General features: G+C 35.2%; 1 protein-coding gene and 1 pseudogene across 1 annotated transcript; both read left to right on the top strand.

The window, feature by feature from the left end:
* Positions 1–4,892: 4,892 nt before the first annotated feature.
* On the top strand, positions 4,893–8,948 carry LOC118485451 (annotated as a pseudogene).
* Positions 8,949–10,533: 1,585 nt separating this feature from the next.
* LOC110897474 (tRNA dimethylallyltransferase 9) lies at positions 10,534–18,484 on the top strand. Its single transcript, XM_022144222.2, has 11 exons — positions 10,534–10,847; positions 13,479–13,532; positions 13,929–13,971; positions 14,046–14,154; positions 14,239–14,437; positions 15,373–15,592; positions 16,625–16,719; positions 17,508–17,602; positions 17,690–17,765; positions 17,841–17,980; positions 18,198–18,484. The coding sequence occupies exons 1-11, from the start codon at positions 10,566–10,568 to the stop codon at positions 18,283–18,285; spliced, it is 1,401 nt and encodes a 466-aa protein (XP_021999914.1). The 5' UTR covers positions 10,534–10,565; the 3' UTR covers positions 18,286–18,484.
* The last annotated feature ends 489 nt before the right edge of the window (positions 18,485–18,973 follow it).

Genomic DNA, 18,973 nt, shown 5'->3' with positions numbered 1-18,973 from the left:
TTCTCTTTCTAAAGACATATTTATTGTTTTATACAACGTTATATTTTACAAGTTATACGCGCCAAATAAGTATAGCAAGTTAAATTAATTATAATATATATATAAATAATAAAATAAATAAATCTAAACTTTTAAAGTTGGGTGAAAAAATGTACATATCGAAATATAGTCATAGTCAGAATTAGTCCAAAATAAAATAATAATAATAATATAATAATATTTTTAACTATGCATTTAAATTCAAAAGGATGGCTACGTGGAGAAGAATAATATTTTTAGATACACATGTAAATTAAAAAGGATGGATACGTGTAGAGAAGTCCAACGAAATTTCTAAAACTATAAATAGGGAAGGGGAGGCACTACATACCTTTGTTCCAATCTGTCTAACAGTTTGTCTCTATCTCTCGAAATTTCTATGGTATTTTTATTTTTATTTTCTTATTCTCATCTATAATAATAATAAGGCTATGCCTCGTTTTTAGTATTGTAACTCCCGATCACCGCTACCCTTTCCGATTGATCTGAGTCTCATAACATATGTCAGGACTCTGCCCGACTAAGTTGTTGGGGTTCGATCTCGGACATCGGGAAAAGGTTGAATTAGGGGTATTATACTTAACACGAGTGCATTATATATTTTTAAATAGCTTAGAAGTTATACCCAAAATTTATACCAAGAGGTTTTCTAGTTGAACCCTAAAGTTACAAAGTGGGTCCATTCTCTTTTCTTACCGTTTTATTCTCTTTTTGTGATTCACCCAAAACTATTATTTATTATTCTATTTTGTAAACAACTCTCATCAAAAATCATATCTACTATTTTATTTACCCAATAGGAAACCCTAGTTGAGACACCCAAGTAATTCTGCACAAATCCTAAAATTTTCATAACAATCAGAATCAGGATCAGGGCTCCTAAAACACAAGAGGGGTAAACCCTAGCTGATAATTATCTTCATAATTCGCTGTAAAATGTGAATTTAGTCATACAATCAACTCAGCCAAGCTACCCCTAAACGTGTCCACCCTAGGCTAGAAAATAGACCCGTCGCGCCACGCGACGGGTGCACATGTTCCTGTCGCGACACGCGTGGGGGACGATTTTCCAGCTATAAATAGTAGGCTGTGGGACTTGAATTTCTGCGTTGGAACGACGTTAGAATTCAATTTGTACGCCGAGTTATAGTTCGTTTACTACCAAACACACACATAAGCTCGATTTCTGCTACGATACAGGGTATTAACTCGATCGCTGCTACGATTCGATGTTCGATCGATTGAAACTATCCAACAGATGTTTAAGTGCTGCCCACATTAGGGTTATACTTTGTCATTCGTCGTGATTTCGACTTGAATGTTTGAGTGCTGTCCAAATTCGGGCTATACTCTGTCATTCGTTGTGAATCCGCTGGATGTTTAAGTATCGCACTTTGTCATTAGTTGTGAAGATTTTAATCTCATGAGTTTATCGTAAATGCTGTATTAGTTATTCACCTAGTTTCGTGTGCATTATCGCTTAAATTAGGTTATCAGGCTTATCAGTAGACTAAACTCTACCCATACACTTACAATCAAAGTAAATGCTAATTCTCAGAAGAAATTGAATCAGGAAGCTTGTTACTTCAATACTGCATGCTTATAATGTGAGTCATTCTCTTTTTATCAACTGTTTTACAATACTCCAAATTGTTTTCAGAGTTATAATTACAGTGGTTAAGTTTATGTAATCACCAAATTACAGCCGGTATGTGGGGTATTGTGCACATTACTACTGTTGTTATCACTTTAGGTAGGCGAAACTAATTAGTGATATTCGTCACCATTGGGGCAGCCAATGGGGGATATGACCACAGTCACCGAAATGAGTCGAGTGACAAATACTGTGGGTAGTTGGGTTGATATCAGAAACATTGTAAACTCTCTTAATACTGTAAATTATAACAAATGAGTCGTTTTAGTAAAAATGAATGATTCACTCAGTATTTCCCCGCTCACAAAACATTTTTAAAACGCGTTTCAGGTAATTACAGTAGATTGGAGTAAAAGATGGATACGGCACTGAAAGGCATCAAGAAGTGACTTATTTTATTAATTAAATCAAATATTGTTTTATGTAAATCAAATTTATCTTTATTAAAACTACCATTATAAAACATGGAATTTATTCCATCTATTTAAATAAAAAAATCCGGTGTTTTCTAAACTCTGATATTTTTCCTAACTCACGGTCCTGATGAAATTTCCGTTGCAATGTTTTTCAAAATACACCGGTACCACTGGGCTGTTCGCGACTTCCGATTCCGTCCAGGGTGGGTCGGGGGTCGTGACAGTTTACATATGGTTTAGGGATTCAAAGCTTAAGGACATGAAAGTAAGCATATGAAAATAGTCATCTAGCACATATGATACTTGTTCTTGACACTAGGAAACTCCAAGGAGTTTAAATGTTTTCATGAAACAAGGTTCCATTAGAATCGTGACAAGTTATCAAAGTCTAAGATGATATAACCTAGTACCTTGACATATGAACACTAATTCATCATCAAAGGTTCGATTATTTGGATAATATAATAGTATTATATAATGTTCATATAATTATATAGGTCAAGCATGAGGTAGAAGATTAAAGTCTTCATTTAGGCACCTCTAAGTATCATGGAATTCATACATGAGGTAGGAAGAACAAAGCTTCCATTTAGGTACCTCTATTGTTCACCACTACACTTGTTGTTATGAACAACAAGGAGGGTCACGAACTTACAAGAAACAAGAGAATATGAACAACTAATCTATGAGAAAACATCAAGCAATGTGTGGATTTTCAAGTAGGTTAGCCCAAGCTAATCCTAAATCACACAATCATCAAGTCTTGAACTTGAGCATCACTTGTGGGTTAAAACCCTTGAACAAAACAGAAAGTTTGTGAGGTTTATACCTCTGATTTTGAATGTCTCAACCTTGTTTTTAAGCCTAACTAACCATAGAAGTGTTTATAAGCATAAGGACATAGGTTTGAGATGAGTTTCCTCAAGTTTAAATAAGTTTATCAAAGTTTGAAACAAGAACAGAAAAATCAGTCCACTTTGGAGCCCTTTTGGCAACATTCCAGGCTCTGGTTTTCCAGGGAAAACCCATGGAAACGTAGCTAAGGTCAATACAAAGTAGTAGGAAAAAGAATCGAGTGAATCAGATAAGAATTGAGTGAGTTATGCTCACTTTAGTGAAGTGGTATAAATTTGCTCGAACTTCTGCAATCAGCTACGGTTTGGAGTTTTTGAGAGTGAATGAAGAGTGTTTAGAAAGTGAAAAATGCTTGGAGGAGGCTTGGGTTATATAGGGGATGGATTAGGGTTTCATTGGGTTGGGCTTTGGAAGTGTTTAGTGGGCTAAATAACTCAAAACAAGGAAATTAAGTGGGCTGATGCAAGGCTGTTAACAGCCCTATAATTTTTATTTTATTTAATTTTTTGACATTAGAAGGTATATATTTGATGTTTAATAAAGTGTTACATGGTGTCTACTATGTATGTAACTTGTAACAAGGTCCAAAATGCATAAATGACGTGTTTTAATTTAGCAAAAAGTGTGATAACATAGGTGTGTATAACACATGAAATGTAACAAGTATGTATGGTTTATAGTTTGGTATGATCAAGTGAAAAAAGAACATATAACTTGATCTTATAATCGAATAACTAAGTGTTTAAATGTATGAAGATTTAAGGATTACGAATACACGATCATTGTTTACGAGTTAAGCTTAAATTAATACGAATTACGAACCATGTATCAAACGAGTGCACGTATCAATGTATAAACATGTATAAATGATGTATAAAAGATTCGTTTCATTACGATCATAGTCTCAGATTTTACAACGATACAACGAAATACGATTACAAGGAATACAAGATTTCCAAAAAAAAAAAAAGAATTTCAAGCAATGGTTTCTAAATATGGAAAGTATGAAAACGTAGGGCGTTACAACGTCGTTGTAGTTATATATCATGAAAAGTAAATTGAAGTGTGGCATTTTTGTAAATATTTTGAAATTTGGGACTTCTTTGGGCTACTGTAGCCAAGAAGCTACCCAAATTGTATTATATAATAATGTCAAATTAATCGATATATTAATATATGTCCTAAAAAAATTATTAAAAAAATGGTAGAAGAAATATATGGATTTAAAAAGTAAATATAATAATAAACTATTATAATATATTAAATAAAAAATTAATAAAAAGCTATATATTATATATATTAATTATATATATTATATATATTAATTAATTATATATATTAATACAAAGTTTAGATGAATAGTAATCTAAATTTTAAATATTATTATAATTATAACTTTTTTTAATCTTTAATATTTTATTATTATAACCTAATTTTTTTAATACTATTATAGCTTTCTTAATCTTTAATATTTTATTATTATAATTAATTTATTTTGTTTCCTCTTATAACTAAGATATGATATTTCATATATTAACATCGTTTATCATTTTATTTAAAAGTTTCGATGAATAGTAAGCTAAATTTTAAATATTATTATAATTATAAATTTTTTAATCTTTAATATTTTATTATTATAACCTAATTTTTTAATACTATTATAGCTTTTTTAATCTTTAATATTTTATTATTATAATATCATACTTGTATAATAGTAACATATAGTATTTTAATATTTTGCTATTATAATTAATATATTTTGTTTTCTCTTATAACTAAGATATGATATTTTATATATTAATATCGTTTATCATTTCCCCAGGAATTTCAATTGCGCTCATATTCATCTGGTCGAGATAGATGACAGCGCCTTTTTCCCCTCTTCCTGGCCTTCACCTCTCGCCCGGCCCGGAAATAGAGAATCCAGCCCCCTTCTGATCCATTCATTTCTGCAAGCAGGGAGGATCCAGAGCTAAGCCCCCTCCTATTCGAGGCCGAGTGGCCTTGCCCCACAAGCACCCAACCTTCTTTTTGCTCTTCCTTCGGGTTGCCTCCACGAACGCGCCACCTAGGAGCCCTACTCATATTCCAAAAGCGCTACTTCAATTCAAGTGCAAGCCCCCTTCTATTGCATAACCTAAAAAAGCTATAAACAAAGTACAAAAGTGGTTGCGGGAACGATACGCTTTGGTTACCAGCGAACGCTTCCAAAGGCGACCAGCTTTCAATACTAGTTGTTACCTTACGCTGCCATTTTTCTAATATTCTTGAATAGCATGGCTGGGGGCTAAGATAACTCAAATGGGAGAGCCGTGTTATGGGTGACCTTATTGCACGGTTCAGAGAGCACTTGTGTATGTGATGCAAGTGAACGTGTACGAAAAAGCTGTCGTAAAGTTTCGTTGTTCGTTCCGTCGTCGACCCTATCTATGTTTCTATGATGGCCCAAGAACACGCTCATTCTTCAGCCGTAGAGAGACTTTTGAATTGCGAGGTACCATTACGAGCTCAATATATACGAGTGTTATTCCGTGAAATAACTCGAATTTCAAATCATTCACTTGCTTTAACTACTCATGCTATGGATGTGGGAGCATCAACTCCGTTCCTGTGGGCTTTTGAGGAGCGGGAAAAAATTGTTGGAATTCTATGAAAGAGTCTCGGGAGCCAGGATGCATGCCAGTTTCATACGACCAGGTGGAGTGGCACAAGATCTGCCTCTTGGCTTATGTCGAGATATTGATTCCTCCACACAACAATTTGCTTCTCGTATCGACGAATTAGAAGAGATGTCAACCGGAAACCGTATCTGGAAACAACGATTAGTGGATATTGGTACTGTCACTGCACAGCAAGCAAAGGATTGGGGATTCAGTGGTGTAATGTTAAGAGGTCGTGCGACATGAAGACATTGATAGCAATATGGGGGAAGTTCCCATCAGGCAACAACGGTTCTGCCTGACCCTACTTAAGCATGCATATTATGTCAGTGAAGACTTGGTGTGAAGCCTTGGAGCTTACGTTAGAAGAGCAAAAGGCCGGGGGCTAGGGTGAGCTGAGGGGGGACAGCGTAAGTGAGCGAATGTGTGTAAGCCCATGTGACACCCCGCGAAAACGTTCAACACAACTAGCTTCCTCAGTGACTGTTTTGCTAAATTTCGGGACGAAATTTCTTTCAAATTGGGGATGATGTGACAACCCGAACTTTAAAGGTTAGTTACATTTTAATCTTGTGATCTTAACTCCGTTAAACTTAGACGCTTGTTAACTGGGTTATATAACTTAGTGGAACTTGTTGGGCCGTATATATATGGGTTTATAGTTATACCTTTCTAGTAGCACCATATCGGGCCCAAAAGGGTATCTCCTGAGCCCAAGACATGTTCTTTGCATGCTTGATTGAGTTGGCCCAATATAGGCAGCCGAGATAACTAGGTTGACCAGCCCACTTGGGTGTTATTAACAATATAATCTGATTTTTTTTACGTACCATAATATCATTATATCGCATAGCAACAAACCCTACATCCTCTCCCCTGATCGCACGACTTTAGCAGAAGAACCACCCCCCCTTCACCTTTGTCGAAGCTTCTTCCTCTTAGCGATCAACATTCGTGTCTAGCACAGATAAATTTTTTGGTTAGTTCTGCTGGGTTTATTCAATTCTCGATTCATTGTGTTTATTTTATGTGGATAAACATATGGTTATTTCAAATCTTGACTTACTGCTAGTTCTTGACAGACAATTGGTTATTGTATGATTGATGTTGGTTGGTTAATATGGCTAGGTTGTATCTGATCATGTTCAATATATGGCTTATTGGCATAACAACAGACGACATGATTAATGTTAAATAATACCCATGACGTTCCATGAATATATGTTGCTTGTTATTATAGAATATAACTGGCATACGAGTTAGGGTTCATGTGCATGAATGTGATCCGATAGGAATGTGTTGAATTGCTGAATCACTGTTTTGAGATCCCTACTGGTAAATGTTGTTGCTGTTAATATGATTGTTCCAGTTCTACTTCTCGGCCCACACCCTAAAAGCCCTCATGCACTCTTATGTTATGCGTAATATATGTGGTTTCGTCCCCATTATTTTTTTTAGTCGCACATGAGATTTCAAACCCTAGTTCTCTTCTACTTTTCATTCTTGATGATCGATGACAGCCACCCATCCGAAGCACTTCTCCCTTTCAGACTAGACACTTCATATCTCGGTTAGTACATGAAGTTATTCTTGTTAATTTACTTGCTGACTCTTGATGATGGCATGGCTCATGTTTGTCGTTTTCTGGATACATGGAACGATCTAGATGTAAGAATAAATTAGGACTTCTTTACATCAACTAGAGTGTAATCTGTTTTATCATGAAATAGTAATATGTAAACATTGGTGTGGCATGATAATTGTTTGATGATTATGCACATGCTGGGGACCCTACGGTGGTGTGTCATTAGAGGATATTCATGATTATGTAGTGTTTATTGATTATGATTAAAGAATGCTTTGTGACTTGGTGGGTATAACTGTTGCCGATTTGTCTTGGAATTGTAGGCATGTGATTTGTATTGAAAGTGCAGCCAAATAATATAAAGATCACTTCATGATTTTCGACCATGTTGTTCATATTTGTATGTGAATTGTCAGGGGGAATGTGGTTGAATTAATATTCATATATTGATATTGGTGCATGAACTATTGTTTTATTCTTAGTGGAATTGAATATTCATATATTCATATATCGATTGGGTATGTTGTTTTATTCTTAGTTGAATTGATAACTTGGTTGAATTAATATTCACATATTCATATATGTTATGTATCGATTGGTATGTTAAGTATAACTGAATATCAATCACTAAATTCGTATTCAGGTTAAGTAGAAATGCATGTGTGTATTACATATACAATAAGTGTGCTTTATGTGAACAACGAATCTGTGAACTAAATGTACGTGAAAGATGGGGCCTGTGTGCATGTAGAACTGACTGTTATTGGTAACCATGTTAGGACGTGATTGATCAACTGATAAACGAGTAACTAATCATACCGAGCAAACCAAGGTGAGTTCACACTTTCTACAAGGCATGGGATTCCCAGGGTGGGAATGGGATTGGATGATTTATTTGTGCAAACTTAGTTAATGGAACCTAATGATATGGTCCTCAGGGTGAGGATGGTAAATGATAAGATACGGCTAGACTAGTATACCAATTGAACTGATCTTCGCATACACGCCAGGGGTTGGCCGCGATATTATGACTGGTCTTCGCACACATGCCTGGGAAAGGCCGCGAACTATACATACTAAAACTTCGCACACATGCCAGGGTGGCCGCGATACAAATATACATAGTCTAGGATACTTGGGAATTTTCCCTAGTCATCGCACACATGCCTAGAGGGCCGCGATATGAACTAATAAGATACATGACTTAACGAACGAACACAAGGCTTACTTTCCTATTACTATTACTGAACGGTTTACTGTGAACTCGCTCAACTTTGTTGTTGACTCGTTGTTACATGCCTTGCAGGTCGTTAGGTATTTCAGGAGCTTGCACGAGGAGGCGTGGACGTTGTGGGACATGGACTGTTGAGTTCCATGTTAAACTTACGAACTTTTATACTTTATTTTGGTTTTGAACTTAATGCTTCCGCTGATAACTTTAACTTGGTTGAATTGTTTTGACACCAATTATATTGTTTGGATTGGACTTTTATTTACTTAATTTATATTGTTCAATATGATTGGTGGCTGGATCCTGGTCAGTCACGCCTCCAAGCGGCGATACTCCGCATGTGGATTTTGGGGGTGTGACAGCCCAGTCAAGCATAACTGTTCTAGGCGGGGTGGGCCGCCCACCTTCGAATGGTGTTGGTCCTACGGACTGTGAACGGATTCGCCTCTGGCCTCTGGGCACGTCGGAACCGCATGAGTTCACCGGGGTGGAGCACGGTCCGCCAAATTTTATTCTAATAATATAGTGCCATGTTTTATAAAACTTCGAATGTACTATTGCGACATGTTTATTACATCTGTGTTTCGTTAAACTAAGTCGATATTGTTCGAACAATTACCTTTTACGACTTTGGTAGCGGTATTGAGTACCTTTTTATATCATATGCTATAGCGAGTGTCAGTGATGAACAAAACTGAAACCAGCCAAACAACATCGGTACCATGTCGATTTTGGCCGAACATCGGTGTCGATATTTGTACTTTTAAAATCTTATCAATATTTATTTTTATAGTTTTCTATCAATTTAAACATCTGTCGATATCCCTTTGGGCATGTCATGACTTTTTTTGGGTTTATATTTCGATCGCTAAACAAAGTACTGATTACGGTACCGATACCTTATTGAATTGAACCGATACCGACCGACTTTACGCCGCAACGCGCGGGGAAAGACCACTAGTTATTATAAAAATAAAGTTACTATTCATCGTACTTTATCAACAATATATATATATATATATATATATATATATATATATATATATATATATATATATATATATATATATATATATATATATATATATATATATATATATAGGGGACCGCTAGAATGAGAACCACCCCGAGTTGTAAGAACCACGAGAACCGCGACCCGCGGGTGGCCGTTGACCACGAAATTTTTTTTACACCTAGATCCGTATATTTTAAGACCGGGTGTAAATTTTGGGTTCAAACGGCACGCCCGAGGGGGTAGTTTTTTACGCCCAAAGTTTGGTTAAAAAAAAAAAGAAAAAATAAAAAAATTAAAAAAACCCAAACTTTAGGCGTAAAAAACTACCCCCTCGGGCGCGCCGTTTGAACCCAAAATTTACACCCGGTCTTAATATATACGGATCTAGGTGTAAAAAAAATTTCGTGGTCAACGGCCACCCGCGGGTCGCAGTTCTCGTGGTTCTTACAACTCGGGGTGGTTCTCATTCTAGCGGTCCCCTATATATATATATATATATATATATATATAATTGTTGTTGTTGATATTTATTTAAACTCTATAAATTAGCAACACTTTTATGTATATAGGTGTTGTATTTAATGCTTAGGGGGTTTTAAAAAATGATTTTTTTGCTTTTAATCCAAAAGTATTTGATAAATTACTTTTAATCCAAAACTATTTGATTTTTTTTTTTTTATTTTTAATCCAAACTTTTCATCTTTTGTAATTTAACCTACCACTTTTTTACCTTCAACTTTGGTCTCATATACTTTTTAATTTCGCAAATTTTTCGTTTTACGCTTTGTTCTAAATTTTCTGAGTTAATACAACGCAACGTGCGTGCGTGGTTCAACGTTTTTACGTTTCGTTCTAAATTTTACGAGTTAACACAACGCAACGTGCGTGTGTGGTTAAACGTTTTTATGTCATCTATTTTTTCCGTTTGAACTGATTCATCGTAATTGGCTATTTGTCATAGTTTTACGCCCCGGCCACAACGCGGGTTGCTTAATAGTAATTATTTATAATTTATAATTATAATTTTCAGTCTTTTTATTTATGCATTTATCAGTTATCGGTTATTTTATTATTAGAATTTTTTTTATATAATTTCGAATCTTTTTATTTATGAAAAAACGCAATCTCTACTCTTATGCCGGGCGACGAATGAATATCTTCATCGGAAAGTTTAGGATGACTTCCCTCCGGCTACCCTATTCACCTCCTTCCGCCGTCTCCTTTCTCTTACACCGTCGCCTATTTACCACCTTCCAGTGTTCCGCTTCCACACAGTCCAAAAAGGAGAAAGTAATCGTCATATCCGGTCCCACCGGTGCCGGGAAAAGCAGGCTCGCATTAGAACTCTCTAAAAAACTCAACGGTGAAATCATCAGCGCAGACTCTGTTCAGGTATTATTCGGATTATCTCCTTATCAGTTTTAGTTTGTAGCGCTTTCTGTTCAGTTGAGTGGTGCATAAACTATTGGAAATCGTTAATTAGCTCTTAGTAATGAGATTGTTGAATGAAAATAAGTTAATTATGAGAAACTTTGTATGAATTAAGCTGGGAGAATAGGGTTAAGTGTGTTTACTGAATCAGTGTTGAGTTAAAATGATACCCAAACCTTTTTAAGACCTAAAGGGGATTTTAAAATCAGGACCCTTTCGGCTAAAAAAACATATTTATATATTTATTGTTTCATAGTTGTCAAAGGCTCACTCAAGGCGCAAAGGTGAGCCTTGGGCTAGGTGCAAGGCGTTTAAAAAGTGAGTGTGCGAGATAAGCAGGGCACGGATAGCGTTAACGCACCATTTTTAGGGGCTTGTTCAGGTCTTGCTCAGGCAATTTTTGGATTTTTCAGACCAACTTGCCTGGAATTTGCAAAATTTTGCAGGATGTGGCCGGAATCTCATTCTGACCGAAATGTGGTCAGAATCTGGCTGGAATCTCGCCCGAAGGTCACCGGAGCGTCTAGATGGTAACAAGGCGTTTTACTTGCGCCTCGCCTCACCTCGCGTGAAGGCCTAGACGTGCGCTCCAAGGGCTTTTGACGACATAGTTTTGTTTAGGATCCTAATGCCTGGGATATGATGACACATTTTTTTTTATATGAATTTTAAAAGGCACACAATCACACAATTACATCAGAAAGTTCGAGAGATTGAGAGCCGAGGGAGTTATGATCAAAGAGGAAGAATCGAATGCGGATCGAATATAGTCAAGCACTCAAGCCCTAAAAAATTTGGGTGCCCTTAGGCTTTAGGCTTTAGTTTTTTTTTTTTTTTTGAGTAAAATGCCAAAATGGTTCCCGAGTTTAGGTCACTTTTGCCACTTCAGTTCAAAAAAGAAACTTTTTGTATCTGGGTCCTTAAGATTTCATTTTTGTTGCCATTTCCATCCAAATGGCAAACTCGGTTAAAGTGTATCGTTAACTCCCATGGACGATTTTGGCAATGCTCAAACCTTAGGGACGATTTTGGCAATTTACACATATATTCTTTTATTTTTTTTAATTTTTTTTTATCTTTAAAAAAATAATTATAAATAATATATATATACATACACACACATTTGTATATACACACTTATATTTTTTTTTCTTTTTTACCTTTAAAATAAAAAATAATACATTAACCATAATATATATATACATACACACACTTATAATTTTTTATATATACACATATTGGTGAAGCTTTATTGGGGTCAGGGGGCTCCGGCCCCCTTCGATTTTTGCTCGTAGTGATAATTTTACTGAAAATTTCTAAAACTTTTTTATAGTGTAAAATATTGGATTTTTTTAAGAGTCCGACCCCCACCGATTTGAATTTTGAGAGTCCGAACCCCACAAAGTTTTCGTTCAAGCTCCGCCATTGTATACACACACACACACCTTACACACTCTTTCTCCTCTATCATCCTCTCTTCTCCACCTCCATCACCACTACAACCGCCGCCACAACCACCCCCTTTATCTCGACATGCATACCTCATCTCCCCTCGTACCAAACATCAGTACCACCCGTCTCCCCCGTTGTTCCAAACATCATTAATTTATTATTATTATTATTATTATTATTATTATTATTTAAAGGTAAAAAAGAAAATTTAAAAATAATGTGTGTAAATATATAAATATGTGTGGGGTGGGGTTCGGCTACAAAGTTCAAATTTCCTAAAAAGTGTAAAAAGTCATAAAACACTATAATCTCAGCCATAAAACACACCTAAAACCCACAAATAACAGAGTGAAGATTACTAAAACACCATATTCAAACCATATTAGTCTATAAAAACTTCAAAAACACAATCGTAGAACTATGAATATAAAACACAACATGCTAATGAACATAAAACACAATAATGTTTGTCATTCGATAATCAGAGCCTTATCATCCAAAACACAAAACACAACCCACATATATGATGTTTTAGTAATCTTCATTTTGTTATTTGTGGGTTTTGGGGGTGTTTTATGGTTGATATTTTTGTGTTTTATGACTTTTTACACTTTTTAGGAAATTTGAACTTCGTAGCCAACTCCTAGCCAATGTGTGTATATGTAAATATATTCTATTTGTAATAGTTTAACTTTTTTTATTTAAAGAAAAAAATAAAATTTATAAAATTAAAAAACAAAAGAATAAATGGGAAAGTGCCAAAATCGTCCCTGAGGTTTGAAAATCGCCAAAATCATCATGGGAGTTAATGATACGTTTTAACTGAGTTTGCCATTTGGATGGAAATGGCAACAAAAATGAAACCTCAGAGACTCAGATACAAAAAGTTGCATTTTTTGACTGAAGTAGCAAAAGTGACCTAAACTTAGGGACCATTTTGGCATTTTACTCTTTTTTATACCGTCGAGCCACCTTTGATTGCTAGTAGGTGGGGGGTAGGGAAGGATGGTCATCTATCGTCAAATTGAGTTCGAGGGTATCAGATCTACAGTAGTTTGTTGATTTCTATTGGTTGTGGTGCTCTTTACTGTAAGATTTTGTTTGTTACTAAAATTTTTTAGTTGTTTTGTTTTATGACAGGTTTATCAAGGCCTTGATGTTGGATCTGCAAAACCTTCTACAAGTGAAAGACAGGTAATTCTAAGTTGAGATACATTTACGATCCTTAGATTCAAATAGATGCTTCTCACCTTGGTTTAAAAAGGCGTACCTGATGCGCGAGATGCACAATGCGATTGGGAAAGCGCCTCATGCACATCCGGGTGAAAATCGGTCAAACTTGGGGTCTTTAGGAGGGTGATATGCTAAAACAACCAAATAGATGAAGAGATTATGAATGGCTTACTTGATAAATAAAATGCAAATAGGTAAAACGGATTAGAAAGATGCAACCTTGGGTTTTACATAGAGTCAACGCCTCGGCTATCGGGACATGAAAAAAAAAATACTATTTCACAAATATTTTTTCATCGTTCACATACTATAAATGTGACGTGAATTTATGGTTACTTATGGGCCACGTTTGTGCAGGAAGTGCCACATCATTTAGTTGACATCTTACACCCCTCCGAAGGTATATAATCTAGCCTTGGTAATACGTTTAAGATCATTCTTTTACTCCACAACCTAAACAGCTCTTCCAGCCAGATTACTCTGCTGGAAACTTTTATGACGATGGTAGGCAAGCAACAAAAGATATTCTTAGTCGAGGTCGTGTTCCAATAGTTACTGGAGGAACCGGACTATACTTAAGATGGTATATTAATCGAATATTAACCTTTCAGTTTCATTGAAATTTGCTTTTCTAGTTAATGAAACTTCGTTTTTGTTCATGTTTAAGGTTCATATATGGGAAACCTGATGTTCCAAAGGCAACTTCGGAGATTAGTTTGGAAGTGCAGTCTGAGCTTGCCGGTTTTGAGAGAACCTATGATTGGGACGCTGCGGTGCAGTTGGTGACCAATGCAGGTGATCCTACTGCTCAATCGTTGCCTGCTAATGATTGGTACCGTTTACGTCGCAAGCTTGAAATCATCAAGGTCGGTTTTCGTTTTAGCGTAGGGCAATTTGCATATGTATAATGCATGCAAATGGGGGAGTTTAATTTTTCAAAACAGTTTTTTTATATTATTCTTTTTTTTTTGTTACGGACCACATAAAGGTTGGATTGACCCAGAACAGTTTTTGTTCAAAAATGTTAACTTCCTTTTAATAAATAATTAGCATGTCATATGATCACAGAAATTATATTATTTATATAATATTTTTTTTATTAAAAATAAATAAGGAGTTTTTTTCAATAAAAATACATTGTTCGTTTTCGAGCCGAGGGTCTCTCTGGAAGCAGCCTCTCTATCCTTATGGATAGAGGCAAGGTCTGTCTACATCCCACCCTTCCCAGACCCTATAAGTAGCTTGCTATTTGTGGGATTTACTGGGTATGGTTGTTGTTGTTGTTGTTTTCAATAAAAATACACTTTGGGTGACATTTGGTGCATTCGGCTCCTTTATATTGTTTCCATTTAAGCCATATTTTTTGTTTTCCCCATTTGACTTGTTATAGATAACTAGTGGGTTACCACCCACGCCCTGCAGCGGGTTCGAAACGTAGATAAAAATAAGCAAATCGCGAGAGTTAAAGTTGTTTGATGTTTTAGTTAAGGGGCTAAACATGTCATTATTAAAGTTGAGGGGCTAAACATGTCATTATTAAAGTTGAGGGGCTAAACATGTAATTAAAGTTGAGGGGCTAAAGTTGGTTAATGCCAAAGTTGAGGGGCCAAAGGTTTTTGATGGAAAAGTAGCATATTTATAGTATATAGAATAACATAACCTGAGTAAATGGGTAAAAAAACCTCTTACCTGTTTGATACACGTATCTGGCATTCAACAATTTTGAACTGTTGTTCTATTTGGATGCAAAATACGAACCGTTTTGGAACAATATATTTATAGTTCATTATCATTTTTGTAGTCTAGCGGTATGCCTCCATCAGCTTTTCCAGTACCTTATGATTCTTTCAAAGGAGAAACTGCTTCACATTCCACAGACCTTGGCATTGACATTTCGACTAATGGAATTCTGGATGAAAAGCATAAGGATTTGGATTATGATTTTATTTGTTTTTTTCTTTCAACATCAAGATTGGATCTTTACAGGTCGATTGACTTCAGGTGTGAAGATATGATTTCAGGTATACCTTTCAAATAACCATTGTAGGTGCAAATTTCCATATACATGTTAATTTGAACGTGTTTGCTCCCCTTTTTTAACGGTTTTTATTGAGAAAATTACATTAAATGGTAACTTAGTTTAGGCAGATTTCTATTTTGTGTAACAAACCTTGTTTTCACCTATAAACCGTTACATACTTTCAATTAGGGGTGCTAGATGGGTCGTGTTTGTGGGTTGACGGATTCAGCCCTACCCGAACCCGAAAATTTTAGACAAACACGACTTGAATCTGAAAATTGTGTCATACATATGAACCCGAAACGACCCGAATATTCACGGGTTGACCCGAACTTGACCCATTCAACCCGATTTTTTTTTTTTTTTTGCAAATTAATATATTAAAATTAAAATTTTACTAAAAAAACACAAATGTATGTAATACAATTACATTTTAATTATAAATCTGATGTCAATATCTCTTTTTTAAGTTATAATTATGATATAAAATACACACCTGACCCAATTTAATCTATAGCAAAAAACATATTGTAAAAAAATAAAATATAATATAAAGGGGTTAAATGGGTCAACCCGCCAACCCGATCGCGTTGACACGAACCCAACCCGTTTAGCTAAACGGGTTCGCAGGTTCAACCTGAAACTGACCCAAACCCGTTTAGACTAAACCCAAACCTGCAAATTTCGTGTCAGGTTTGTGTCGTGTTTTCAGATCGTGTTAGAAATTCACACCCCTACTTTCAAGTCAGCTCCATGCCAAAAAAGTCAACACGGTCAAAGTTACCTGCGTTAGATGCCACATCATCATTTTGATTGGGTAACTGAGTCAGATTACCCTAAGTAAAAACTTTTGAAAGTTGGTTACAGTAAAATAGTTTTTAAAGTTAAAAAGTAACACACTTTGTTTATTACCTGCCATCTGGTCCAAACATTATCTACGGCATAAACCATCTGGTGCAGTTATATTTGTAGCTTTTAAGTTTCTTAAAAGGGATTATCTTTATATAATTTGATCGTCATGTCATATAATTAGGAGATACTGGCATTTTGTCTGAAGCAAGATGGCTTCTTGATATGGGTCTTCAGCCAAATTCAAATTCTGCCACGCGCGCAATAGGTTACCGACAGGTATTCTTCTTATTGCTTCCTTCTTATGTACATGCTTATTAATTCATTCCGTTTTTATTTCTTTACTATTTATTTTATTTTCGGTTTTATGTTATTCAAATAATTTTAGTCCTATGATAAAATTGATAATTTTGTATAAGTTGCTTCTCTAATATTAGTCGAACACATCAAATCCATAAAGCGGAATTAAGACCAAACGAATAAACGATTGAACAAACCGAAAGAAAGTGATCAAGAGAAATTAGCGATTACTATTGAAGAAATTGAATACAGAATCATGAACGAACTAAAACTAATTATAGAGGGTTTTCATGAATTGAACTAAGACCGTCAACAGAAAAGATGCCTGATTATAGCCCTAGAACCAACTTGGAACTAACAACCAATGTTTCATCTTGACATGAACAGTCCCTGTGCTTCTTTGTTTCTTGTGTTTTTAGACAAAACTTATTATCTTTCTGGAACTTGTCACTTTCTACCCAAAACTTTATAACCTTCAACATTAGTTGACGTTACCTCTCTGTTGACTTTGTTACGTTGACTTATGTTGACCATGTGATTTTCTGACCTCAATTATCCACATATAGCTATTTTTGTTTATATTTAAAACACTAATTATTTGTGAAGCTCAAGAAAAAAAGTCAAAGTTGTTTGTGGATCACCCAAACCGGCTTATTTTGTGACATATAACCCTTGTGGAACATAGATGAGTTCATACCCAATAATTTAGTTATGAATGTTAAAGAGTCTTTGCCTCAATCATGTATCTTTTAAATGGTAAACTGCAGGCTATGGAATACCTTTTGAATTGTGAAAACCAAGGAGGCAGAAGTTCGACACGTGACTTTTATGCCTTTCTATCTGAATTTCAGAAAGCATCAAGGTGATTCTTTTTCTTTTGTATCTACCGTTTGATGGAAATCTTTTGATTTTAAATAAAAGTTTTGTCTGATCTCGATTATTATTGAAGGAATTTTGCAAAACGACAATTGACATGGTTTCGCAACGAGCCAATTTATCACTGGATTGATGCTTCTAGACCCCTTGTATGCCTCTCATCTTCTTAACTACAGCTCATGATTTCTCCAATCTTATAATCGTTAAGTTATACCTTCTTGCAGACAGAGGTACTAGATTTTATATATAATGCATACCATGATCAAACTGGAAAACTGGTGGTCCCTCGGTCACTTGCAATGGACAAAGAAATAGCAGACCGAAGAGAAATTACACAACTAAAAACCTATCGAACTAAAAGAGGGTATGCACTTTACAGCTATAGAGGTGGCAATTTCGACCTGTTTACTTATTAATGGGTCGATTTGGGCTTGGGCTGTGATTCAAGTCACATTATTAACATGTTAATTATTTATATATATATATTTTTTATGAAAGGTCTGTGACCCGTTTTGGCCGAATGATCCACATATAGTTTTTGTCACATTTCTCAAGCTAAGCTGACGTTTAAAGATATACAGGGTTTTCATCAGCCAAGAGGACTGTTCTGATGTTCTTGACTGGATAAGTAATAATCAAAGGCGGACCACCGAATTGATTGCTAATTAGCTTGACCCAACAGGAAAGTTAGGTTTGTTTTTTTGTTTTGTTTTGTTTTTTTTTTTTTTTTTTTTTTTTTAATTCGATTAGGGACAAATCCATGTAAAAGTGTAAAACAAGAAACTTATTTACGACTGAAAACAAAAGAACATTTCTGCTATTTATATTGCAGCATACTCACATCTGTAAAAGCAGCTTTGTTTTTCAATCTTGTATGATGTTCTGGACAGATGATTATCTTTTATATACTATTATGTATAAGGGCGTTATGTGGTTCTCACAGTGCGCACACACACACTTCATTATATAAGTAAACTAGGTTATGGCCCCGTGTGTTACACGGGTTGATTAATGAAAACGATATAATTTATTATTTGTAAATACGTATTATTTTTAATCTACTCTTGATAGTTTTAATTGAACATACATGATAAATTCATAAGTTGCCATTAATAACATTGAATTTTATGGGACAAACTTCTAATAACAATGAATTTCATGAGATAAACATCCTAAAATTAAAAATAAAAAAACAAAGTCATCAAAATTCACACCAACAAAACTTGGGAAAAGTTAATTAAAGAAAGGAACATTAGATTTTAATAATCTCAACTATTCGCCGTTGGCCGCTATCAGTTCCAATTTCAAAAATAACCATTGGTCGTCCCAACTATTAACATATTAGCTTCCAATAGAA

Source organism: Helianthus annuus, chromosome 13 (genome assembly GCF_002127325.2).
Source record: "Helianthus annuus cultivar XRQ/B chromosome 13, HanXRQr2.0-SUNRISE, whole genome shotgun sequence".
Taxonomy (NCBI): domain Eukaryota; kingdom Viridiplantae; phylum Streptophyta; class Magnoliopsida; order Asterales; family Asteraceae; genus Helianthus; species Helianthus annuus.
This window is presented reverse-complemented; position numbering and strand designations above follow the sequence as displayed.